The sequence below is a fragment of the Rhyacophila brunnea genome, unplaced genomic scaffold (genome assembly GCF_057557595.1).
Source record: "Rhyacophila brunnea isolate RB1 unplaced genomic scaffold, BYU_Rbru_1.0 scaffold_1, whole genome shotgun sequence".
In the NCBI taxonomy this organism is placed as follows: Eukaryota; Metazoa; Arthropoda; class Insecta; order Trichoptera; family Rhyacophilidae; genus Rhyacophila; species Rhyacophila brunnea.
Window position 1 is genome coordinate 5,272,799 of NW_028232751.1, and position 27,853 is coordinate 5,300,651.

Below are 27,853 nucleotides of genomic sequence, written 5' to 3' on the forward strand. Positions count from 1 at the left end.
CTGGCGGATTGGAAGTGAACAGCGACCATGCTGGACATGTGTACCTAGTATGCTGAAACATTGCTTAAATAATATCGGCTGTGCTACCCGCTTGGTCTAGAGCAGTGTTTCCCAAAGTGTGGTACGCATACCCCCTGGGGTACGGGAAGAGTTTGGTGGGGGTACGTGCTGCACCGGGTTATGGCTACGCCTGGTGCAACAAGCATTAATACAACATCCATGCTAGGTTTATCGCATGCGGAAGAAGAGCAATTGTTGGAATTACTAGCTTCAGACGGATTCTTGCAAAATAAATATAAGGAGTGTACTTAAACATCATTTAGGTTGCAAATGCAACATGTGTATCCAGTTTTAACAGAGAAATTCCTGAAATACATTGCCTTTTTAAACTTCATATCTATGTGAAGTTGCTTTTTCAGCATTTGTAGACATTAAGTCAAAAAAAGGAACAGCCTTTGGGTGTGGAACCGCATCTCAGATTAAAATTAATAACCAGGGAACCAAATTATGATGATCTGTCGTTTCAACATAAATAATTTCATCCTTCTCATGGTTTATAATGAATGTTATTTTTTTATAATATAACTTTGATTTATATTTTATTATGAATGAATTTTATTTTTCGTTTATTATTATTTTGTTTATGTACTACAAAAGGAATATATTTTGATTGTTATTAAAGTACTTATATGCATTTTTCTTTGACGAGGAGTACTCAGTGTTACGAAAATTATAGAAGGGGTACACAGATGTCGAAAGTTTGGGGAACACTGGTCTAGAGAGCTACAATATTTATGCCGAATTCCACCGAAAAAAATGTTCTTTTGATTTACACCACCACCGTAGTGGGTGTAGTCGTTCTTTTCGCCGAATGTTTATCGCAGATTTTTGGTTTTTTAATATTGAGGTTTCAACATATTAATTGAAAATGGACAAAAAAGTATTATTGCTTTTAAATTATACACAACCTACTCAATACAACACAGCCTAATATCTCGTTTATCGGTCTTTTGTCTATTGCACTCGGTGTACCTACACCATGGCCCCCACATCCTGAAACGGGCCCTCAGGCTAGGGCAGTGGTCGGCAAACTGCGTCTCTTTGGCCCCTTGAGCGCGGCTCTGCCGCAGATGCTCTCTGCCATATTTGATATGGCTACAAAGAAGAAGCAAAGAAAATGGAAGAGGATAACCGTAAATGTAATGTTGAATAGACCGAGACTTTGCGTTTATTCAAAACTTAAATGGCTTACCGACCTTTATTTATGTGTCGGGAAAAATTAGCGCATTCAAATTTAGAGAGATACTACAACTAAAAACTCGTAATTTTGCGCTAAATATTCTGTCGATTATGCAAGGAAGAAAGCAGCTGAGGAGAAGAGTCAAGAAAAATAAAGTTCTGTATTTAATTAGGTACTGAATAACATCTTTCAACAATGTTAATATTGCAAGTTTTGTGATTAGTAAAAAGATTTCCAAGAGAGGAAATCAAGAGTAAATTGAGAAATCGATTTATTGATGAGAACCTGGAATCGTGCTTAAAATTAAATCAACAACATACGAACCTGACTTACCCAAACTTTACAAGGAGATGCAAGGCCATTATTTACATTGAGTTTGTCAGTCATTGTCATGATTCAATTTTATGGATACCTGACTTACAATTTAATTTGTATTAATAAATAAGATCATTATTACGTATGATATTCAGTTTTATTCAGTGTACCTACCTATAATTTAATTATGACTTAAAACTTTAACTAAAGTTTATTAAGTAAATTAGCAGTGTACCTACTTACTACCTACGCATATAATTTCAGTTTAAGAAATTTGGCTCTCAAAAGAAATCTCAATCGTTGTACTGTTGATATTTGGCTCTATTGACTAATGAGTTTGCCGACCACTGGGCTAGGATATTTGACGGGCCCCCTATCCACCGCTTAGATTAAAGACAGTGTAAAACACTACATTAACGTTTTTTAAATTGTGTTTTACTTCAAATTGAGGGTACTTATACAATGAATTATTGGCGATTTTCAATACATCTACTTTAATAATGGAGCTGTCGAGTATCGACACATAATAATCTGAAAATATATTGGACAATTATATAATTTAAAATGTTGTGATGATGTGTGTTTATCTCACTTATCTGGTCAACCCGACACGCCGGCCCCCCACAGCCCGGGCCCCCAGGCTAGAGCCCTGTCAACCCTCCCCAGTCATCACCTATACCACTCCAGAATTCGGTGGACACCGAGAATTTCATTAGGGAACGGGTTTCTAAAAAAACCTGACATCAGTGTTTCGAAATTTTTGTGTTAGAAATTAAAATCTAAGAAATTTTACTAAAAAGGGTTCTGGAGAATTACAAATCATTTTTTGCCATGTTGTTTGTCTAAGCCCAAGGTATAGTTTATTGGCTTTCGATTTCAATGTGTAAAATCATTCTGATGATTTTCATATTTTGGGGGGGGCCAAGGCCCCCTGGCCCCCCCCCCTGGGTGCGCTACTGGTTCCCTAGGTATGAGGTGTTTGAGACAGTAAAAAACATAAAATGGCCCTCCATCTTCTAAATATCTTGAAGAGTATTATATTTAGCTCCAGTTTTAGTATATCTTCCTTCTATCATGGACTTTTTATCTATGTCATTTTGTATAAAAAAGGCTAAAAAAACTCAAAAAACTATATTTGACATGTTTTTTTCATTCCACTTATACAAAAAGTTAACTTAAATGTAAATAGGTAAATACTTGATCGAAAAATTCAATACTTACCTATAAATATTTAAACGATTTATTTGAATTGAATGAATAATACATGTGTTATATCAAGTTTAGTAATCAGTGTGCCTTTTTAAGTGATCCTGAAAAATTAATTCTGTCTGCTGGTTAAGAACTGAAAAGTGCAATGGTCTGGAGTCATCCTATGCGCCACTTTAAATTTGGAAAAGATAGATAATGGGTACATATGCGGTAAAAACGAAACGTGCATGCTTCTAATCAGGTCTAACGTAGAGACGTTGGATCTAACTCAACTACACGCTATGGATGCCCTTTCATCGAGTCATCCGGATTTCAGCGTCGCGGACGACCCCTAAATACTATACGGCAGAGCTCCAGCACGGTGACATGAAGACGCACAGCAACAGGAATTCTTGGAGCTGCATCCAGTGACGTCCCAAGACAAAATCCCGCCCCATATTTTTATATCATATTTTTTATCATCCTTTCAAGACACCAATATCAAAGAAATGTGTTGTATGGATACATTACTAACAATATAATATAATATACCACTAAATCTAATTTAAATGCCACCTCTGGTTCAATAGACAATATTGAGTGTCCATGATTTCAGATACATTTAAAAATACATCTGTCAACTTCCAAAACTCGCGAGTGAATGGCAAAAATAGTTGGATACATTTTAAATTAGGTAAGTATGTAGAGTATAATATGCTTAATAACTTTGCACTCCGGCTCTAGGATGAAAATGATGTAATATATTATTCTAAAAACATATTTTTTACATATATTAAGTATTTATTTATTTATTTATTAGTACATAAGTATATTAATTTTATGCAATATTATTTATTGAACTTATTTTATGCGAGGTAATCAGGCAAAATAGGTGTATCAGTGTAGTAAAAAGTGTTATAAAACGTATACTCTACCTACCTATAATTCAAATGTAATTTGCAAATCTGCACAGGGCATTACTGATAACCAAGGAAACCGGAAGTAAACTAGACTTCGCGAACCTGACAAAATAATTACAATGCCCGTTGAGCCTTTTATAGTAATTTATACATTTTGTTTCCAACCAGTCAGCTGATTTTTTAATGGAAAGATATTTCGGTACTGTTCGGTTATCAGGAATACAGTGGAAAACACATTTTGAAAATAGCCGATAAACTGGATTATTTGTTAGGTTAACCTAACCAAACCTAACCTAACCCAAACTAACAAATAATCCAGTATATCAGGTATTTTCAAAATGTGTTTTCCGCTGTATTCCTGATAACCGAACAGTACCGATATTTCCGTTATTACTAAGTCGAGGTAGCTATTTCTATATGCCTAATGATTCTCCTCGATTTGGCGCCCTTCGGGAAACTGCCGCCCCCCAAGCGACGCTCAATCTGCCTAGCCCCACGGGACGTCACTGGCTGCATCACATCGTCCATACGCCCCACCCAACGAGTGGACATGGACAGAAACGAAATTACTAGTATCTCTTCTCTTCTTGGTCGTGCACTCATGGCTGAGGATCGTGACCACATTTAAATTTCGCCATCCTTTGAGCGACCAAGACTTTCCATCCTTCTCGATCTTCCGCTTCTCTCAGGGCAGAATGGATGGTGCCCCCAGTCAGCTCTTTCACTTGGTCGCTCCATCGCGCAGACGCTCTTCCTCTGCTTCCCCTTCCCTCGAGGCTATCCAAAACTACCAGTCTCTCCAGGTTGTCCGGTCCGCGCCTGACAATACGTCCAAAAAACTGCAGAATTCTTCTCAGACATATCGTCGATAGTCGTTCCTTTAACTTCAGTCTCTGGATGGTTGACCGGTTCGTCCTGTGCTCCGTCCAAGAAATGCGAAGCATTCGGCGCCAACACCACATCTCAAAGACATCAATTGCCTTCCGTTCTCTTGCCTTCAGGGTCCACGACTCGACTCCGTATAGAATCCTAGTATATAGAACTTGTTAGCAGAAAATTCAGGAAATGTTTCCTTGCTGACCTGTAAGTACCTACCTGACAAATTATATACTTACATTTTCATATTATAGGTATCGGATTATAGTTAGATATATTATCGTCAATGGCTGGAAACGAGTTTAAAAATGAAATCTTATACTCCAACCGCCTGCATTTGACAGGTTTCATTACAGTTTACCCAAACTGTGTTGCGCTACAATTTATTATATTGTCGTTAAGGCTATGGCATGAGCTGAGCTGAGGCATGGTCTAAAAAGATAAGAAAAGAGAAGGGCGATGCGCGGATTGCGGGTCGCGGGTGCAAATGACGCGAACCGAACGAAATATAATTTGTCATAAACGTTATGTTTATTATTATATTCGTAATAGTAATAGTAGGTATATTCATTGAAATGTTTTCTTTTTCAAGTACATGCGGAACGTTTTTAAGTCATCTTTACACGATTTAAGAATATATACAGACGACTCCAACACAAAAGAAATTGACGTGCGAACAGGTCGACTATTCCTCTCCGAACGCGCCTCAACGCGGCCGAAATTTCGTTCCACATAGTGTTGAAAATTATTTGCCGTTTCACTTATGTACGCTCTTAACGGGCAGTGGCGGTTTTCGGTACGTGGATGTACTGGGCTGACATGTATGGAGACCCTATGATTGTTTGTTTGTTCTAAGTAAAAATACGCATGTTTTTTAAGATCTTCATACATTCTGACGAAGTGATCGCTCGACAGTGTGTTATTTATTCATACTCAGCCTAATCCTACTTAGAGGGTAGAACATGGCCCCCACATTTTGAAGTGGACCCCCAGTCCAGGATCTTTGGTGGGCCCACCTAACTATCGCTAAGGTTAAGAGCAGTGTAATGGTCTACAGTAGTGTTTCCCAAATTCTACAAGGAAATTATCATTTAAGTAGGTATATAAATCATTATAGGTATCACATCAAATTGTAATGCACAACCACATATTTTAAATATTCAATAGCCTTGAAGTAAAGTAGCGCCGCATGCGACTTTTTTACTATTAGAGTAAATTTGTGATGTGTGTTAATCTCGCTTAGCTGGTCGACCCGCCACGCCGGGCCCTCCTATTCCTGTGCCTCCAGGTTAGAGACCTGTCAGCCCCCCTGTGGGGGCCCTGGGGTAGAAACACCGAAAAGTTAAGAGAAGTGAGGTCAAAGATGTTGAAGAAAACCTTTTATAAATCTTATAGTTAAAGAAAACGACTTTTAGCGATTAAATCTTAGGTTATAGTTATTATAATAAAAACCTAAAATTTTTCGGTCTGAATTTATTTTATTATTTCATGAAAGGAAACATTTAAATTTATTGTCATATTAATATTTATCTGATAATTAATTTGGACTCAACGTTTTAGAAGCCGTGTTTTACCTTTTAATATCCCAAGGAAGGAGAAAATTTTAATTAGATCAACGTAAAAAGGTAAAATTATTTTTTATTTGATTTTGATTATATTTTCTCCTAGGTACCTATGCATTTATGAATGATAAGCTATTTAGACCATGATGGCCGAGTGGCCACGAGTCGTTTTCCGGTAACGGTTCCGTGTAACGCCGGGTTCGAATCCCGGGTATCGCAAAAATTCACATGTTGTTTTTCAATGTGTATTTGGACGCAGAATATGGAACTTGGGAGTGGTTGAAATGGTTAGTAACTAATATCCATTTCTCATAAATACAAAAATGTGATACGAAACGTCTTGGTGAGACGGCCCAGACACACATAGGATTGTAGAGCAATTACTTCAGTTGAGGCATGGTGTAAAAAGACCGTGGCTAGGCGATGCGCGGATTGTGCAAATGACGCGTGTCGAACGAACTATAATTTGTCATAAAAATTCAACATGCATCCATTTAATGTTATGTTTATTGATATATTACTAATAATAAATAGTACATTCATTGACATGTTTTCTTTTTTAAGAGGCATCGTCTAAAAATGATCGTGGCTAGGCGATGCGCGGATTGTGCAAATGACGCGTGCCGAACGAAATATAATTTGTCATGAAAATCCAACATGCGGCCATTTAATGTCATGTTTATTGTTATATTACTGATAATAATAGTATATTCATTGTCATGCTTTTTTTTTAAGTACATACGTAAAGTTTTTTAGTCATCTTTACTCGGTTTAAGAATATTTTCATCCGAAGCCATGACAAAACAAATCGACCTGCAGACACCTCGACTGTCGGTCTTCGATTGGCGACTAGTGAGAAATTTCGTCGCACCTACTGTTGAAAATTATTTGCCGTTTCACTGAAGTACGGTCTTAAAGAAAAATGATAATCAGTACGACAATTATTTATTCGAAACAATATTTTTTTGTAGGTAAGTAATCGCTTTATTTCATTGATGTATCTACCTAGATTTTTGAATACAATATACATCTCATCATTTAACCCATTTCTGAATTACAACAGCAATCAAAAAATATACAAAAAAGTTCTCTTCTTGGTCATGCACTCATGGCTGAGGATCGTGACCACATTTAAATTTCGCCATCCTTTGAGCGACCAAGACTTTCCATCCTTCTCGATCTTCCGCTTCTCTCAGGGCAGAATGGATGGTGCCCCCAGTCAGCTCTTTCACTTGGTCGCTCCATCGCGCAGACGCTCTTCCTCTGCTTCGCCTTCCCTGGAGGCTACCCAAAACTACCAGTCTCTCCAGGTTGTCCGGTCTGCGCCTGACAATATGTCCAAAAAACTGCAGAATTCTTCTCAGACATATCATCGAGAGCCGTTCCTTTATCTTCAGTCTCTGGATGATTTACTGGTTCGTCCTGTGCTCCGTCCAAGTAATGCGAAGCATTCGGCGCCAACACCACATCTCAAAGGCATCAATTGCATTCCGTTCTCTTGCCTTCAGGGTCCACGACTCGACTCCGTATTGAAATATCGAGAACACTAATGTTTGCGCAAGCATCATTTTTGTGGCAATCGAAATTCCCCGATCCTTTCATATAGTGGTAAGGCGTGTCATCGCATTTTTTGCAATCTGTGTGCGCCTTCTTATTTCCGATTCGCATCTGCCCTTTCCACTGATGGTCGATCCAAGATATACAAACTCGTCGACTGTTTCGAGATTTTGGAGTTGTACTTGGTGTTGGTAGAAGGTTGGCCCGATCAACAACCATTAACTTGGTCTTATTCCTATTAATAAGGAGGCCGTATTTGCGACTCTCTTCCTATACCCGGTGTAGCAGCTCTGTGAGTTCTCTCTCATCAGCAGCGATTAGTGTGGTATCATCTGCGAATCTTAAGTTGTTTATTTTCTGGCCACTAATTGTTATTCCGCCTTGCCAATGATCTAGGGCTCTTCGCATTATATGCTCTCCATAATATATTGAGTAACTGGTGAGATAAAACACATCCCTGACGAACTCCCTTTTCGGTTCGGAAACTCTCAGGAAACGCACTATTTACTCTTACCTTTGTGTGGCTATTCATTTGCGTTTAATTTTCCGAGTTGATATTTTTTGTGAATTACACCGGGAACTTTTCAATCAAACATGCCTCTACGTCCTTGGAAAATGTGTAGATAATTAACATATTGACAATATGTAATACCTGTTATTTTATATACAGGCAGTTGGTACAACCGTTTCTTTACTTACATACTTATGTAGGTATCATTTACCAAGTTCAAAGTGAGTAGACATTATATTATTCATTTGGTTTCACACTAACCGGAATGTAGTGCTAAAGTGAACGCATATTTAAAGTCAAACAAATTAATATAAGTGTTTATTGTTCGCCAATTTAAATGTCGTTATTTTAATTTAGTACATTTCCTGCAAAAATAATTTATCGCGTCATTATTTTATCTATTCTGTTCGACATGGACGAGGAGACAGCTCTCATCTCCAGCAGGAAGGAGCCGCAGACGTGCTGTGATGGAAATTCCAATGCACCATTATCAAATAATGCTGCTGCGGCCAACGACAGAGGCGGACTATCAGTGTTTTTCACAATACTATGCATCGTCGATTTGTTTGGTGTCTTTCCAGTTATAGCACTGCCAAAATCGGTGATTGCCTGCGGTAATAACCATATTTTAAATTACAGTTAGTTATACTTCTGATGGCGCGTTTGGGAAAACAGATCAGAGTATATTTTTGGCGTGTGATGAAGTTGCGCGCGTCGAAGTAACACGTTTGGCGTGTGATGGAAGTTGCGTGCGCCGATGCAACATAATTTATTATTATGGTTATATTAATTTCTGTCTCGAGGGTACGCGCATGCGCATAGTGTCATTCAATGTTAGTCGTTCAATAAAACCAAGTAAACAGCACGCGTTGTAAACATAACCAATTTCTACACTGTTAATTTATATTCATAAAACTTTATTTATATTAGAGTGTATATTTAATTTTCATTGTAAAGGTTGTGTATCAAGATTTGAGGCTATATTTATGTAAGTATTATTGGTGAGTAAAATTATATACTTATTAATAAATAAACAAATTTTGTGAATGTTGAGTTGGTAAATAATTCAAAAAATATATTAAAATTTCATTTTTTATTAATTCATCACGGGCACTTCTGAATCGATTATAACCGCTGTATGGCAAAGATCAGTGGCGGCTCTAGCATATTTTAGTAAGTGGGGTCAGATGGGGTGAAATATATAATACTTATAGGCCACGGATTCCAATTTCGCACGAACCACAAGGAAAACAAAACAGTCTTTTTAAGGATACACTTGCAGTCGACCACGTTTTTTTAGTAAATCATTCCGATTTAAATATTTTTGTTTTTTTTGGTTTCACTAGTTCATACACAATAACTAAATCACTAGGTTGGTGAGGTCCTAATCGTTTCATTTCTAGTTTATCTTCAAATGTCAATGTACTGAACTTATATTTCAATAAATAATCCACCTCATTCATCATAGTACCTACTTAATATTATTTATCAAAATTATTTTACTAACGTGACTATCTACAAATAGTACTTCACAATACATATAGAGAGTGTATACCTATTAACAAATATAATTTAAAACTTATTTTAATAGATGAATGACCGTTGATCACTATTCACTGACGTCTGACTGGCAAACTAAAACAACTTGTGACAGGATATGCCCCGACCAACAAGATAATATAATAATAATATGTACGTCAACTTTTACCTAGGTACTAACATTTATGCAGGGGTGGGTATAATGAATCGCATCCCCGGACCACCACCAATACATGTAAAGCTAAACGTGTATATGACGTGCTTAATGTTCTACACAGTTATAGCGATAGAGAATTTTGAGAATCATAACTGACAATCGCATATAGCGTCTCATAATTGCTTTGCTAGCATAAATATTTGCTTTGATTTGAACGGGTACGCGTCAGAAGGTCCCGGCCACAGGGAACTCGGTTCTCAGAAGTCACAATCCGACATTATCATTGTACGTATAACTGCTATGTAGGTAGACTGAAGCATTAACAGGGTTGCGCTAAGAAACAAGAATCAAGGATGGGTAAACGGTACAAATAAAATTCATAATTAATTTATACTTAACAAAGTCAATGTATTGTGGCAGGCATGTGTAACATGAATATTTAATTGAATATTAATTAAAGAATGATGGGGGGGACTGTCCCCTTGGTCTCTTAAGGTAGAGCCGCCCCTGGCAAAGATGAGTTTTGGTCCAATACAATAATTATGTTAAAATTATCATGTGCTATGTGAGACACAGATGAATCGCGTACGTTTTCATCAACCTAATCCACTGTAATATTAATAGACTCAGGTAACGGCCTATTTTTTTTTTTTTTTTTGTTACGCCAAAGACGTAGGTATAACTTCTAACACGCGTACATAAGTACACATACCGATTTTTTATTATTATTTTTCATTTTCATGTCCCTTGACCACTAATCGTAACTTCTTTCAAATAATATCGCATATGTGTCTCTCCCATACCCGTACCCGAAGAGAATATTTTTTATCTAAATTTGTAAATTTATCGCTCCGTCTCGTGGAAAAAATATGTTGACCGTCTGAGCTAGATAGACCATAGAATAGAAAATCTGACACACTTATTTTTATAAAATACACCTACGATTTGATGACTATGTAAATAAATATCTTCACAAAATTTGACGAGCGCTTCGGTTCGCAAACTTTTCCATTTCGAGCGCTGGTGTTCGATGCCAAATAAAATTCAGTGTATTTTTAGCGATTTTTTAGCACGTCGAATTATGCAGTTATCGAGTATCAACACAAGACGACCAAAAATTGCATTGCACAACCATTATATTTAAAAATGGTAATAACCCCGAAATAAAATAGCGCGCAGGCGACTTTTTTCATTATTAGAGCAAATTTAAGATGTGTTTTTATCTCATTTATCTGTTCAACCTGCCACGCCGCCCCCCCTGTGGGAGCCATGGTCAATATAATCTCTTGATTTACCTTAATTATGTACTTATTATTTGCGATGTTAAAATGTATAAAAAAACCTATTTTAGCCTAGTTAAAATAATTGAAGGCGATGACTGTGACTCAAGTGTCTGTCAAACTTATTTTAACTGACGGCACGGGACGGGATGGGGAAAAAGGTACCTAATAATAAAACAAATTAATATACATAATGTTATGTAGGTAACATGGATAATAATTTTATTATAACAGTGAGAATATTGTCTCCAAGCCGAAATCAAAAATGACGCTTTGTATATGTTACGCCGAATGTGCGAAATTGAATATTACATGAAATGGGCAAATTTTTGCCTAAATCATGAAAAATGCAAGTCCGTTGCCTTATTCATGATTTAGACAAAATATCTGGAGAGTGCGTGAATTCGGCAGTAATTTTTCTGCCTAGTTCATGTATTGGACAAATTAGATATAGCGCTACGGTGGTATTTTTTGCAACTAAACTAAATGTATCAAATGCTCATGCATTGGTCAAAATGTACATATTATATTATCTATGGTCAAAATAGATGTCGCGCTCTGGTGGTGTTTTTGCAACTAATCAAACTAAACAAATGTGTCAAATGTCATTGATTATAATATAAAAATATACCAATCAATAACTACAATGACGTTCATATCCATTGACTATGCGCAAGAAATATCTAGAACTATAATATGATAACGGAAGAATTTTATTGAAAAGTATTTTCGCGATTTGATTCGTGCTTGGGTATCAATCGTGCAATGGTCTATTGAATGTTTGTGATAGTTTGTTGACACTTGATAGCTAACCTCAAAACGGACATTCAGTTGAAGAATTTAATTCGGAATTACAAAACCTAACCTAACCTAATAATAATAATATTATATTATGTCCAATTATAACTAATAAAACCATCCGTATTAAATTTACTTTTTGTCTGTCATGTTGACAGTTCAAGAATTTCATAATGACTATTACATGAATTAGCCAAATTTTGCCCATTTCATGTAATAGTCAATTTCGCACATTCGGTGTAACAATATATACACTGTCAATGTCACGTGTGTACCGTCGTAGACTATCGTCCATGTAACCTTGCCATTGTACACAGTGACAAGGATTTGTGTGTATACGCAACCGTATAGATGTATTAGTAAAAGCCCGGCACTCGATTGATTTACACACGTACTTCGTATAATTGTATTAGTAAATTCCAAGCACTCGATTGGTTTATTCGCGTTTTCATTCAAAAAAATCTATTGCAAATGGCAAGGCTACGTGACGGAGACTCTATCTTACGAAAGGTAAAGGTTTGATAACCACTCGTGCATTAAATTTGATAATCAAGTGATGGTAAATACTAATATTAAATTATGCAGAAATGTTTTCTGCTTAATTACGAAGTCACTAAGGTGGAAATGTGTTTCATCAGTCTGATATTTACATTTATGAGTAGGGATTAAATCCCTCTGCTTTATGCGAGTTCGGAGGAATCTAAACCGCTGAGCTTGTTATTGCAAACTGGGTCATCTGTAGAGTTGATGGAAACCCGCTGGCATGGGTTGAGGCTCAACCAGTATGATTTTTATTTTATTGTGTTAAAGTCAATTCATGGTGGAAATCCATTGTATTATTGATTTATTTTAATAACACGTGTTGAAAATGTCGCTCTGAAGCTAACGAAACTGGTTCAGATAAAATTAATAAAAGTGGAAAAAGTACTAAGTATAAAAAATTTCGTTTTATTAAATTAAATTGAGGATACAGTATAATTTTGTTTTGACAATGTGATTTTCTAACTTTGACTTGTTTTAATATCTTTATGTTGTCGCTTACATCCTGCGATGTACGCACAAAACGGTTATAGTAAATAGGTGCAATACTAAATATTTTTTAATCATTTATTTCTAGGTCTGTATGCAGTTCCTATTGTGCTCTTTGTGTTCACCCTTCAAATATACACAGCAATACTCCTAGGTCGATGTTGGTCCATAGCTGAAAAGATTAACCCAACAATTATACATAAAAACAGGTAGGTATTACATAATATATTATTGTCTTTTATTTTTAAAATGTCATTATCGTACATATCATAACTGCAGGCCTATGTTATAACTGGTGAAATAAAGTCACCCGACGACATGACGTAAGCCAATACACGCTCGAGGCAAGCCGCCCAACACACACTGCTCACTATAGATATTATTATGCTGAAACACCTATTTGTGTATGGGGACAATGAATAACGCCAGTATTTGACTAGCGTTATTTTCTCGAATGCTATTATCACTCCAGTAGTACGTCACAATGATGTCATATGACGTCATGTCGACCGGGCGACTACAACTCGCAAGTTCTAACATAAGGCCCCTGGCACAATATATGTAAACTATATATTGTCTATACATGATATCATGGCTCCCACATCCTGAAGAGGGTTCTCTGGCTAAGATGTTTGGCGGCCCGCCCTACCTATCGCTAAGGGTAAAGGAAGTGTGACGAGCTGTAGTAGTGTTTTCCAAATGATATACGCGGTAAAATTAAGGTGTATTTTTAGCGATTTTTAATATGTATATCCATTTGAATTACCTATGGTGTTGTCGAGTATCGGCACACAGTTAAAAATGGCTCTGTACTTACAACCAAATAATTACTTTTAATTATTAAAATCAATTAAGTAAAATAGCGCCGCAGGCTACTTTTTTACCATTAGAGCAAACTTGTGATCTGTGTTTTATCTCACTTATCTGGTCGACTCGCCACGCCGGGCCTTTCCTGAGTCCGGGCCCCCAGGCTAGAGCCCTGTCAGGCCCCCCTTATGGGGGCCATGCATGATATACTCACTATTACATCAAAAGATTTAGTTAAGTAAGTTCCCACCGACTACCATGTTGGTATACTACATAGCCGCAGTCCGCAATAGCAAGTATTTGCTTGGTCCGGACTTCTCCATCTTCATATTGTACAACTAAGTATATTTGAAAACATTTTTACAGATATCCATATGCAGCTATTGCTGAATTGACATACGGCCCATTGATGAGTAATTGCGTTACGCTACTTCTCGACGCTACTATCTTTGGAGGGGGAATACCAAATTTGTTAGTGGGTATGTCATTGGTTTTTTAATATTTTTATTACAACGTTTTTATTAGGTCATATTCTTGTTTGTCCGGTACAAATCTTGCAATCGATTTTTAACTAACTTCCCGACTAGCTAGACATTTGAAACTTTTGGAATATATCAGAACACGATGCCAATGCATTTTATTTAATACTTTTAGCCATCTTTAAGTAGAATTGAATTCATCTTCAGTAAATTCTGTTTTGTATGAAAAGTTATTTCGACACCATTATTGGTTGCTAGGGGTCTGGGGTCATAGCAACTAAATTATTAATATATACGAGCGTTACTTTGGAAACCAATGTGATATGTCAAAATGACATTTCAGTACCTATTCTATAATTTATTCAGTATTTTTATCAAGTACAATAAACAGTTTTCATTAATGCATAGAATTGTCAAGTTTATATGATTCAACAGAAAATTAAAAAACGTGGTAAGTATATAAAAAGTTCTTTTTATCTTGTAATTATTTCATATTATTTATCTTAAGTGTCGAACATGGACATCAAAATATTTTAATATCATTTATCGTATATTTTCAGCATCGCAGAACCTTCAACTATTTGGCTTAAAAATGACAGATTACAAACTGAATTTCTCTTTCTGCTGGTGGTTAATTATTATTGGAATTTTACTCTGTCCAATAATGTGGTTGGGTTCTCCGAAGGATATGAAGTAAGATTAAAGTCGGCAACGGCACACCTTAGTGCTCGGCCGTAGTGGTTTGGCGGGCGCGACGGCGTCTTGCGAAACTCAATCGTATAACCGTGTGTATTATGCCCCAAAAAAGACACTGTCTACGAACATTTCACACACGGTTATACGTTTGAGTTTCGCAAGACGCCACCACGCCGCGTCCGCCAAACCACTACGGCTGAGCACTTATACTTGCATGATAAAATTTAAACTAATATTTGTAATACTGAATGGCGTATTGATAATTTAAACCATAATCATATACAGTCGAACACGGCTATTACGAGGAAGACGGGAACAATTTAATTTGCTTGTTATACGCGTTACTTACTCGTTATATTATCAGAGAATAGGTATTTTTAAATGAGCGGTCACATAACCCAAAAATCATTATAAAAGTAAATAAAATTATGGAGAAAATCATAAACAAAATGTCAACGAATGTTTCCTCGTTACATCCGAGATCTCGCTATATCCGTGATCGTAATAACTGAGTTCGACTGTAGTATTTTATTATTTCTTGTACATTTACAGAAAATATGATTTGTTCAGCGCTCGAAATCAAAATGTTTACGAACCGGAGCGCTCGACATTTTTCTAAAGAAATTAACATAGCTATTAAATTTTATATGTATTTTATAAAAATTAGTATGTTAGATTTTGTGTTACATGGCATATCAAGCTGAGACGGTCAAATTATTTTTTCCACAAGACGGAGCGATAACTTTACCGATTTCACGCACCGGAACGGCGCTCCGGTCCATTTCGAGCCCTGGTTTTGTTTCATTGCTAACCATCCCTAACCCCTCTTTCCCCATCTGCCGCCATAAAGTTAGTCACAAATATTATTATCTTTTGTTGAGTTTATTTTTTAGAATTCTCGCTTTTAGTGTATATTTCTAACAATAAATCTTTTTTTTTTTTAAGAATCTGATTATCTCATCAAACATTTCAATGAAAATTAAGCTCTTTCTTCCTTCAGAATATATTCGCGGTCCCTATATAGTTTTCAATAATTTGCAATAAAAGTATTATATCCACAATTAATAGTAAATAACAGAATTTGGTGAGAATATTATTATTATTACTTTTCTTCTTCTTTGTTTCTTTATTAAACACCACAACACCCCGTGAAGTCCAATAATAATGGTAAAACTCCCATACTTGAGTAATTTACATATTAGATTATGTAAATAGATTTTGACCTCACCGGGAATCGAACCCAGAACTCCGGGATGGAAGGCCAGCGCCTTACGCACTGCACCACGAGAGCTAAACTGTCAATATTTTGTTCCCCATTATTTTAAAAACCCACCACAAAATTCAATATAATTTCAACAATTTTTTCACTGCATAATGTGAATTACAGCAACGCTATCAACATGTGCTTTCATGTCATCATTTGACTTCAAAATATATATTTATTAATAAAAGCTTCACAGAAGACCATTGAACATTTTCAGTTTCAAAATTTTAGATTAAGTACTTACAATTTTAATAAATTGCAGAGGAATAGCCTTATTATCAGTGCTGGTGGTCGGCACTGTGGCAATCATTACATGGCTATGTATTCTTCAAGAACCTGAGAGACTGTTTCGTTACAACAACCCAATCTACATTGTCCCAACACTAGATGATATTTTAACAGCTTATGGGATAATAGCATTTCAGGTAATCCTTTCAATGATATAATATGATGTTAATTTATTAAAATAATTATTCTGATAATAAGATGTTTTGCAAATAGGTCGGTCTACGATGGAAATATATCTTCAAATATTTTTTCCAAGCGACACAGCATTGTGATGTTTGAAATGAAGATATCTCTGTCGTCATGGATTGATGATCAACATAAAAAAGATGTCCCTCTATTCAAAACTGCCTTTTTAACTAGTTATAAAGAAATTTTCAGGTTGGGTGGAAGCAACTATGTGTTTTTATTATTTTGTTGACAGGTGCTGTCAAATTATGAGAAATATCACCAGATTTGTTACCTACCTACTGTAGGTATAGTAGATCACGGCCCATTTGAAACTTGATATGCCTGATATATAATATATGAGTCGCTTAGTCGTTAAACCCGCTTTGGAGTTTTTTTTTTTAAAATTTCGAGTAAATCACGAAAAACTGTTTTGCGCATTTACGATGATGTTGATGCTAGTAGTGGTGACGTTTGTATAACAATTTAAACGTATGCTAAAAATCATGGTTTGAATCACAATGTCTGATTGGTCGGCTATGTAGAGCGGATTTAGTAACCTTTTATTTATCCTAGAGCGGATCTGTCGACTCCAGTCAACATTCATTTTGATCTGTAGACACCTCTATAGGCTCGTAGACCTATCGATATAGCACGTACATAGATTCAAAACTAATTTTGACTAAGCGACTCATGTTATAATAAAATAAAATAAACATAATAATAAATGTACTTACTTACATACAGAATTCTTCATTTTCAGTTTGACATACATCCAATGTTACTCACTATTCAAGTAGACATGAAACAATCATCAAAAGTTCATATAGCTGTTATTGGTGGATTTTTAGGTAATTAATAGTATTTTATTATATTATTGTTACATTATATAATTACAAGATAAAAAGAACTTTTTATATACAACGTTTTAAAATTTTCTGTTGAAACTGTTGCTCAATATGCTCAAACTTGTACTTGATATGAAGTAAATAAAAAACAAACAAACAAACAAAAAATATAGAATACTGAAATGTCATTTTGACATTTCATTTTGATTTCCATAGTAACGCACGTATATATTAATAATTTAGTTGCTAGGACCACCCCCTTAGCAACCAATAATAGTCTTTTACTTTTTACGGATTTTTCTGAAATAACTTTCCATACAAAACAGAATTAACTGAAAATGAATTCAATTCTGCTTAAAGATTGCTAAAAGTATTAAAAGAATGCATTGGCATCGTGTTGTGATATATTCTAAAAGTTTCAAATGTCTAGCTAGTCGGGAAGTTAGTTAAAAATCGATTGCAAGATTTGTACTGGACAAACAAGAATACGAGCTAATAAAAACGTTGTACAAAATATTATACTTAATTATATAAAATATTTAAACTTCAAAATGGGTATATTATGAGATTGTGTCTATATCTATTATTAATTGCATTGTGATACATATTTTGTCTTTCACTGTTTCTAATGAATGATCTGTTACTATTTCTCATTTAAATTGTGTCAATGAAAAATCTTGGTGGATAATAAAGCTGGATCAATATAAAATACCGTTTACTTACATACTTTATATTTTTTAGTTTCTGGTACTCTATTTACAATGACGGCCATATTAGCAGCTTTTCAATATGGAGACAACATTAGATCTAATATTTTACAAGGTATGTTATTTTTAAGAATTGAACTAACCTTTCAATGCTTTCGCTCATTTGCATGAATTATCTTACAAAGAAGTGAGAATTAAATGAATACCTACATGTGACTTAAAAAGAGAAAGACGGTCATATCTGCCCCTTAGATGGAGCCATGGCCCCCACATCATAAAGAGGGCCTCCAGGCTAGGATGTTTGGCAGGCCCCCCTACCTATCGCTAAGGGTAAATTCAGTGTGACGCGCTGCAGTAGCGTTATCCAAATGGTGTTTTTTTAAACTATTTTTTATATTTTTAATATGTACGAGTACATCCATTTGAATGATGGAGTTGTCGAGTATCGGCACATAGTAAAAAATTGCATTGTACAACTAAATAGTTTAAATTATTAACATCATTTCAAAATAACTCCGCAGGTGACTTTTTATACTATTTGAGCAAATTTTTGATCTGTGTTTATCTCACTTATCTGGTCGGCTCGCCACGTCGGGCCCTTCCTTAGCCTGGGCCCCCAGGCTAGAGCCCTGTCAGCCCACCCCTTGTGGGGGCCATGGTTGGAGCATATGGACACCACGCGGCACCTCCAATGATTCCTGTCTCTTGCCAGTCTTCTTGCATCGTTCCAGGTCAAACCAGGCTCCCGTAGGTCCGCCGTGTACACTCTATAGATAGTATTCCGAAATCTGGTTGGCTTGAAAGACAGTCAAGCCAGGATGAAGTTCTCTTCTGGCATCCGCAGGACGTGGCCAAGTCAGGTCCAATGTCGCTTCTCCACTCTCAAGCTGCTTGGTGCGTTCTCTTATCTTCTCGTTACTCCAAAAGTCATACCACCGCATACCCAATATCCGTCGCAAACATCTGCTCTCGAAGCTCAGTATATGGTTCGCTACGTAAAGCAGCACCGTCAGAATACAAGCGTCGAATAGGCAGCATTTGGTTTTTACCGAGTACAATCCTGAGTCCCAGATACTCCGCATCGAGTTGAATGTTGCTCCAGCCATTCACATTCGGATAGCGTCCTCTCTCTACAAAATGCCATCTCTCGTGACCTGTACTCGTCGTGTACCTCCAGCTATTTGAAGTTGTCGACACGCTCGATGTTTTGCCTGTCGCTAATCAGAGGAAAATCGGGATCAAGACAGGTGCTATTGCACAAAACATTGGTTTTCTTCGTGTTGATTTTCAAACCAATGTGAAATAAGTTGGCATGTGACCTATCGATTGTCTCTTAAATGCCCTCGATTAAGTTGTCGAATATATCAGCGTCATCAGCGTATTCCAGGTGGCATAGTTTCGACATGGGGGTAACAGATATGCCTCGGTCAGTTGGTATTGACTTCTGTAGTATGAATTCAAAGAGAATGATGAAGAGAAACGGAGCAAGGACACAACCCTGTCTGACTCCGGTCGTGACCCTGAACCATTCCGTGACAGTGTCACCAATTCTGACATAGCACTCGCCATTCTTGTGCAGGAATTTGATCATGGCAATGATCTTGGGAGGGATTCTGTATACTCCCAGTATCCTCCAGGACAGGTGACTTATCACATACTAATTAATGGGTAAAAAATGGTACAAACAGTTACTCTGTATGAAAAGTATTTTGTTCCTAAAGCGTCAATTACATTGAGCTTCTTTACGAGCTGTTTGTTGGCGAATTTATAATCTGCCTGTAAAGTCGCCCAGTGTACCTAATCATCGAAATGTTAGCTTGTTGGATGATTACACTGGGCGACTTTACAGGCAGATTATAAATTCGCCAACAAACAGCTCGTAAAGAAGCTCAATGTAATTGACGCATAACATTATATCAGTGATAGCCAAATGGTAGCTCGCGAGTCGCGTAGGATATTTTATCATATTATGAGTGTTGAGGACCCAACAGAAAGTATCCAATTTTAGTTCGAATTGCGCTCAAAATGAAAGCATTGTTTTGTTATACCTACTTATGTGAATCACCGTTTTCCACTATGAATGTGGTTAAAAGTAAATATCAGGGCTCGAAATGGACCGGCACCGGAGCGCCGTTCCGGTTCGTGGAATCGGTAAAGCTATCGCTCCGTCTCGTGGAAAAAATAATTTGACCATCTGAGCTAGATATGACATACTATAAGAAATAATCTAACATAGGTACTTATTTTCATAAAATACACATACAATTTGATAACTATGTTGATATCTTCAGAAAATTGTCGAGCGCTCCGGTTTGTGCACTTTTTCATTTCGAGCGCTGGAAATATAGAAAGACTAGATCAGACTCACAGATGTATATCTTGATAATTGCATTCGGGTAGGAGTGACAAGGTACTCACTGAGAATTGAAAAAATTGTGGAGGAAGGTGAATGCCATTTTTTTCACTAATTATGTTTATTTTTACTCACTTATTTCAAGATATTTTTCAATTATTATTTTGTTTATAAATAAATACTTAAACTACTCATTTTATGTTTTATTGGAAGTCCGATGTCCTAATTTATTTTAAGTAATATAACAATATAATATATGGTTATATTATTATGATATGGTTAAAAATTATAACAAAGGAATATTTGTATAAGTAGCTCACCAGACAATTTCAATTTCTGAACATCCTTATTAAGTTTGAAGACCTGCATTACACTATATCCCATAATATAGTCTATAAAATATTACATTATTTTCATAACAATATAATAATGTAATTTGAATATTTTGTCATGACCCCTTTAAAGTTTTACACTAGCTGTTGCATCATAGTATAATATAATTAGGGATTGCAATGCCGAATGAAAATGACAATACCGGTTTTTCGGTATTTCTTATTGAATACCGATATTAATAACGGTATTTCTTAAACATTAAAAAAACGGAAGTAGGTGCTTATCAATAACAATATAGCTATTAAAATATTTTATAAATATTATTTTATAGCAAAAACCTACATACCAACATTTTTATTATGTTGACATTTAAAAACATGTATTGATAATAATTGTAGAACTAGTGATTTTTTACAAATAATTTGATTATATTGATAATTTTAACAAAAGCGCTCAAAAGTTCATCAAGTGCAATAGGTCCGGCTGCAGGAAAAGTTTATTAAATTCAACGTTTGTACAGTCGTCAATGATTATAGACTAATTGAACATTTTTGTCATGGATGTTTTCTATTTAGAAATAATATTATGATAATTCATCGTGACAATTACTTAATATAAATATATTTGATGAAATTTGTTTTATTATTTTTTCACCTCTGTTGGATTCACTCAATATATTTGCATTTTAGCAGCATATAACTTATAGTTAATTTTCGAAACGTAAACGAGTGTGCTTTCTTAATACCGAACATTTCATTATTTTGTATTTTTAAAACCGGTATTTCGGTATTGATAAAAACTGGAATACCGGTTTTGAAATACCGGTATTGCAATCACTAAATATAATAGTATTAATGTGGTTTATTTCCCAGACAAAAAATAGTATTTTTGTTATTCATAGGTCTTCCAGCGAGTTTACCACTATCCTGTGTCGTCTTTATGGTGACGCTGCAGCTTTGTTTATCAAGCGCTGTCGGAAGCTCAGCATTATTTCAGCACATTGAAGATAAACTAGGAATACCAAGAGGTGTGATGAATATATTTTAATGAATGATAAATAGATATTTTTAATAACAATTTTTAATAACATTTACCATTCCATGATTGAAGGACTCTCCAAGTCTGCGCCAGAAAGGGAGGAGAGAGAATTCTGGGAGTTCAAAGTATCCAAGCGTTAAGATTCAAGGGTGCAGCCACTGCCATCTTTAGATTAATAAAGCCTGAGCATAACTTTTTGCACAAGCAACGAGTGGTCCACTTTTCAGCTGTCAAATCAGATCCCAGATTGCTTGATATATTCTTTCGCCCTTTCTCGTTTCAAATTGAATTATAAAAAATTCTCAAATCAAATATATTAACTGAGACGTAGAGTTACAAAATCCGCTCTAGAGACTTTTTTGAGTTTTGAGTAAATGACGAAAAACTGTTTTGGGCATATTACGATGATTTAAGTATAATTTTAAATGTTATATTTCTTCCGTTACAGATTACTATCAGTGTTATTTATAAAAAAATAATATACATTCCTGTTATTCATCAGCTGTCAAAGTCAGACTAGTCCTTTACACAAAAACCGGTGATAATATCGATTTCCAAAAAATATGTAGCATTGAGCTATGCATTACATTTGTAGAAGGTGATATCATTACAATGTGAAATTGACTTTTAATAACATTAAAAACTATTTTGTCATTTTATGAATAGGTAGTGTTTTTATAGTTCTACCATTGCCGACTCAAGTAAAAGGCCGATACATTCACAACGACTGGTCCTACTTTTTCCGTCCTTCCCGTTGTTGTCTATAGATGACATGCCATTGTTCTATAGATTGCTCATACTGACGCGTCTGTCGTGTTCACACAGGGAATGGTTTGATTTGGATAGATGAGTTACATGATCAATAATACACTAGCATTAACACACCTTCTACAAAAAATGTAATGCATAGATCAATGCTACATATTTTTTGGAAATTAAATTTGAAATGAGAAAGGGCGAATCAATATGTCAAGCAATCTGGGATCTGATTTTGACAGCTGAAAAGTGGACCACTCGTTGCTTGTGCAAAAAGTTATGCTCAGGCTTTATTAATCTAAAGATGGCGGTGCCTAGTCCCGATGTGTCCCAATTAGCCGGAATCGAATGTTTATAATGTATTGCATTTAGGAATTGCAATACCGAATGAATATATCAATACCGGTATTTCGGTATTTTTTATTGAATACCGGTATTCGTCAAAACTTATAGAAAAAATTAAGTACCTATCAATAAATATAACTATTAAAATCTATTTGAAATACTATTTTTTTGCAATCTACCTACATTTATTATGACCTTTATAAATATGTATACCTAGATGATAATATTTTAGAACTGTCAATTTTTACAAACTACTAGTCCGGGTACAGGAAAATCTCTCTGAAATACAACGTTTGTTGGATGTACTATCAACGTTGGATCAATAGTTATAAAATAATTGGAGACATTTGCCACAAACATCTTCTTTTTCGAAATATGTTAATTCATCGCGACAATTCTAGAAGTGCCTTTATTTGAGGGATTTTGTTTTAATATTATGTAACTTTAAACTTTTGTTGGTTTCAGTCAATATATTTGCGTTTTGGCAGCATAAAATTTATACACTATATAATAAATTGTTTATACAATATAGTAAATAATGAAAAAATAACATTAATTCATTTTCGATAACATAAACGTGTATGCTTTCTTTATACTGAAAATACCGCTATTTCGGATTTTTGAAACCGGTATTTCGGTATCGATAAATAATTAAATACCGGTATTGCAATCCCTAGTTGCATATTCCAAATACTATTTGGTCAATATATCTAAATTAATACACAGTTTTCTTATATGCAGAATTCAGCGGAAGACGATGCATTACTCGGGCGCTTGTGGTAGCATTGGCAGTATTTCTTGGAGAAGCAGTACCTCGATTCGATCTCGTTATGGGTGTTATTGGAAGTACTCTAACTGGCCCTCTAATGTTTATACTACCACCACTATTCTATTTAAAATTATTATCCATGAAAGAAAATACTTCTAAAATTAATGGACACGTATTATCTATCTGTATTAATAATTATACATGCCATCCAAATGCTTCTGATAACAGTTGTGTTGGCATTGAAAAGGGGAGCGTCGAATCGCCTGCATACTATAATGCAGCCAAATCAAATGGTTTCAAATGCAAAGAATGTATATGCCAGACATATAATACTCGCACTACGTCTTCAAGTCTAAAAACAAATGAATCAAAACACAATCAGAGAACCTTTAAAAGACGGTGTCATATAACATATCTTTTCTTAATATTTTGCTTTGGTGTAATAGCTACCGTGGTCTCAATATATTATAGCTGGTCAAATGCGATATCATTTACCAAATTAACTCCACCTTGTTTCGTTAACATAACTGCAGCATCATTTTATTTGAATTCATCGTAAGAATTTAACACAGTGAAACCCGATTTTATGTTTTTGAATGGACTGACAAGAAAAACGTATATAAAGGAAAAACATAAATAATTAGGGGTATTGAAAATATAAAAACAATATATTTTTTATTAAATATTCATACATATTGTTTCAGAGGATATTATGTCAACACGTTCTTTCACCTTTTCGAAAATGTTACTTTTCCCGTGAACCGACGTAGTTTTTCTTCGATAAGACATTATTTGAAAACTTTACAATCGCATTGGTCTTATGGACGGTTCTGAATTCAACGCGCAAGTATGATTATTTTCGATCTGCGCCATATTTTACTATTAACATCAAAATTAAACATATCTGTTTTTATTTCATTGTAAAATTGATTCTTGTCTTTTTTCCTTGAAAGAAGGTCTATCACCTTTTAATTGCTCTCGACAGCTGTCGCGCTCAGACCCGCTATACCCGACAACGTTCGCAATACGAAAATATACTGTCAGAGAGGCAGTACTAGCTCCTAGATGCGAGCCTCGCTCCCCGCGCCCCTCCTTCGCCCATCGAGCATATTCCATCCAAAATGGTACTGCATAAAATCACGCGATGCGTCAGTTTTCTGATATTAGTATCGCGGTGTATGATAATTATTGGATGTATCGGTGTGCGGGGTTAACTAAATAATATTGATATTTTCATATAATATACATAAATTTATGTTTATTATAATATTACATTTTTCTCAATTTGCCTGGGGGTGCTGCAGTTCCGCAATGCATATGGACGAGCCACCACTGTCTATAAATATAAATGCACACATGCATCTGAAATTCATTTCAATGCAGTGAATTGAATGTGTTCAAATAAATTGTATTTTAATTGAATTTCAGATTTAAAACGTAAAATCGAGAATTAAATATATTAAAAGGACTGCAGAAACTACACCCAAAAATAGTAATTAAATGTGAATTCCAGGCACGTATAATCAGGGTTCCACAGTAATATGTTTTTCAAACAGATGTACCTACCAAATACTTTAATTATTTTTGTCTTCCTGAAGGAACATAAAATATCATAATCCTTTCATCGTTTGTTACAGATGAGAATTTTTTATTTAAGCCTGTATCTTTGCATTGTTAACATTCAAAATTATTTTGCACTTTTCGGCCATTGACAAAACGTGGAATACTTACCTATAAGATGAAGGAATCCTAATTTGATTACGAATAGGTTTTACTATTTCGCACAAATCTAAATGCGTTTTTTAAAATATAATATCTTAGTTGTTCAAGGTGTATTATGTATCTGAAAATATTAAAAAGAAAAAATGCTTTATTTTAAATCAAAGATAAACTTACAATTGTAAAAAAATGTGAATTTGTTGTAGGACCCCACCCCATCTTATTATTACATATATTTTATGGTCATATTTATTATTAAAATCTAATTTATTAGGTTTTCCATGTTTTTTTTTATAATTCTTTATTATGTTAATTCATAGTTTTAATAAGTATCTTTTATATTCATTTAAAAAAACATCGATTTTTATAAAAATAAAAATGTGTGTAACTCGAAATCCTTTTTATTGATTGATTTTATTGAAGACAGATGCAGATTTGCAGTATGATCGCTTAGCATAGTACCTACCTCATGAAACGAGGATTCACCTGTGTTTATCTATTTATGAAACATTTAAAGTTGTGAGTATAACAGTGGCGAAGGGTGACTTTTGGAAAGAGGTAAGCTGTGGAGATCAGAGAAAAAGAGCACACTAGTCAGGTAACTTACGAGAAATAAGAAGATAATACTTACGATATTACTACTGATGAATAGGTGCACACTAATGACAACGACACACTGGTCATAGGTTTCACTGCTGAATTTGTCAAATTATTTAAATCACTTATGGCAGTAGAATTCCACTTTTCTTTAGCAAACAATACTCATGGCTAACAAAAAAGTTTGTTTAATGTATAACTGCCAGTTAAAAACGAATATTTACTATATAAATTGTTGTGAAAATGTCTAATATAAATTTTTGCTGTATTCAAATCTAAATGAACCCTTGGAAGGTCAAGCTTTGATAATTTTTAATTTTTGAAGAAACGTCAAACTCAGGAATGATTTTTTTTAAATGCAATCTACGAAAACACTAGACAATTTAATAAATACTTATATATTTAAAGCACTGACGAATGATTTCGGTATAATATGAGATAATTTATCCAAATTCAAAACACAGTAATACACTGAATTTTGTATAATAAAATAAAACTTTATTACCCTCTTTGAAATTTCAATATGACATGAACTGTGAATAGCATACCATACAATAGTAACCTAAATAATAATCACGAAATACAATATTTATTTTTAATAACAATTTATAAATTATATGTGTCGAACACAATAGTTATGTTATTTTTTAATCATCCTTATTATTTATTATTTGCCTAAAAAGATAGTCATCGACAATAAACAAATCAACATAGAGTGTAAGCTTGTCCTGTAGCGCTTACTAGTCTGGAACAAATATGCAGACATGTATGAAGTTGGCAACGGATTTTTAGAATTCAGCGAGGATTACGTTCGACATAATCCTAAAAATAGCAGTCATGTCTGTGACCTTTCGTCATTTATTTTTCATTCGAAACTTGACTAAATTAAACGCTCTACTACTTCTAAAGGCCGACGATAGATGACAATCAATATTTTTATTATATTACCTAGTCCTAGACAATATAGATATTTATTTATTTAAATACTTGAAAATAGAAGGTAAGCTTTAAATAATCGCTTAGTATGGAGCCTTCGCCACTGGAGTATAATATTTTATACCTATTACTCTTGAGATGTTTCGTGTTTCGTGTACCTACTCAATACGTCAATGGTACAAGTTTACACCAGTACTAGGTGACCATTTGCATTTTTATTCTATTTCCGATTGTTATATAAAGGTATGTGCATAAAACCCTTAAGTTGTGATCAAATTGAGATATTATTTGAGAAATAATTTTACCATAATTGAATTAGGTAGGTACCTAAACTCAACAGAATAAATGTCATCGTTGTCTTCATTTCAACATTATAACACTATAACAAACGATTATTTTCTGACTGCCTTTCTCCAATGCATGCTCGCTTTTCACTCTTTTGAAGTTCGTATGTCACTCATTCTCTTAAGAGATTTTTGCCTGCTCTCATGAGGGATGGTTTCCAATGTTGACCTCCTAAATAATTTTACTTTCTATGCGCCCGTCAATTATCTATGTGGTCGCAGCCAATTGGGCCCCCCAGGCCAGGACTCCTACCTATCGCTAAGGGTAAAGACAGTGTGATACTTTACAAGCAGAGGCGGCTCTATATTTAGGGTTCGTAGGGACCATCCCCACATCATTATCATGTCAAAAATACACGTCACTAATACGCACGATATCTCTATCATTGTCATAATTAGGTATACCTACTTAATTACATGATTAAATGAACTATTTA

General features: G+C 35.0%; 1 protein-coding gene across 1 annotated transcript in view; it reads left to right on the top strand.

Moving 5' to 3' along the window:
* Nucleotides 1-8,581: 8,581 nt before the first annotated feature.
* Nucleotides 8,582-27,853, top strand: part of mah (solute carrier family member mahogany) — a 28,533-nt gene continuing 9,261 nt past the window's right edge. The window contains exons 1-9 of the mRNA XM_085960448.1: nt 8,582-8,783; nt 13,061-13,181; nt 14,146-14,258; nt 14,819-14,951; nt 16,481-16,643; nt 17,435-17,522; nt 18,261-18,341; nt 21,814-21,939; nt 23,793-23,992. Coding sequence (XP_085816574.1) covers nt 8,582-8,783; nt 13,061-13,181; nt 14,146-14,258; nt 14,819-14,951; nt 16,481-16,643; nt 17,435-17,522; nt 18,261-18,341; nt 21,814-21,939; nt 23,793-23,992 — 1,227 coding nt within the window. The remainder of the gene's footprint in view (nt 8,784-13,060; nt 13,182-14,145; nt 14,259-14,818; nt 14,952-16,480; nt 16,644-17,434; nt 17,523-18,260; nt 18,342-21,813; nt 21,940-23,792; nt 23,993-27,853) is intronic.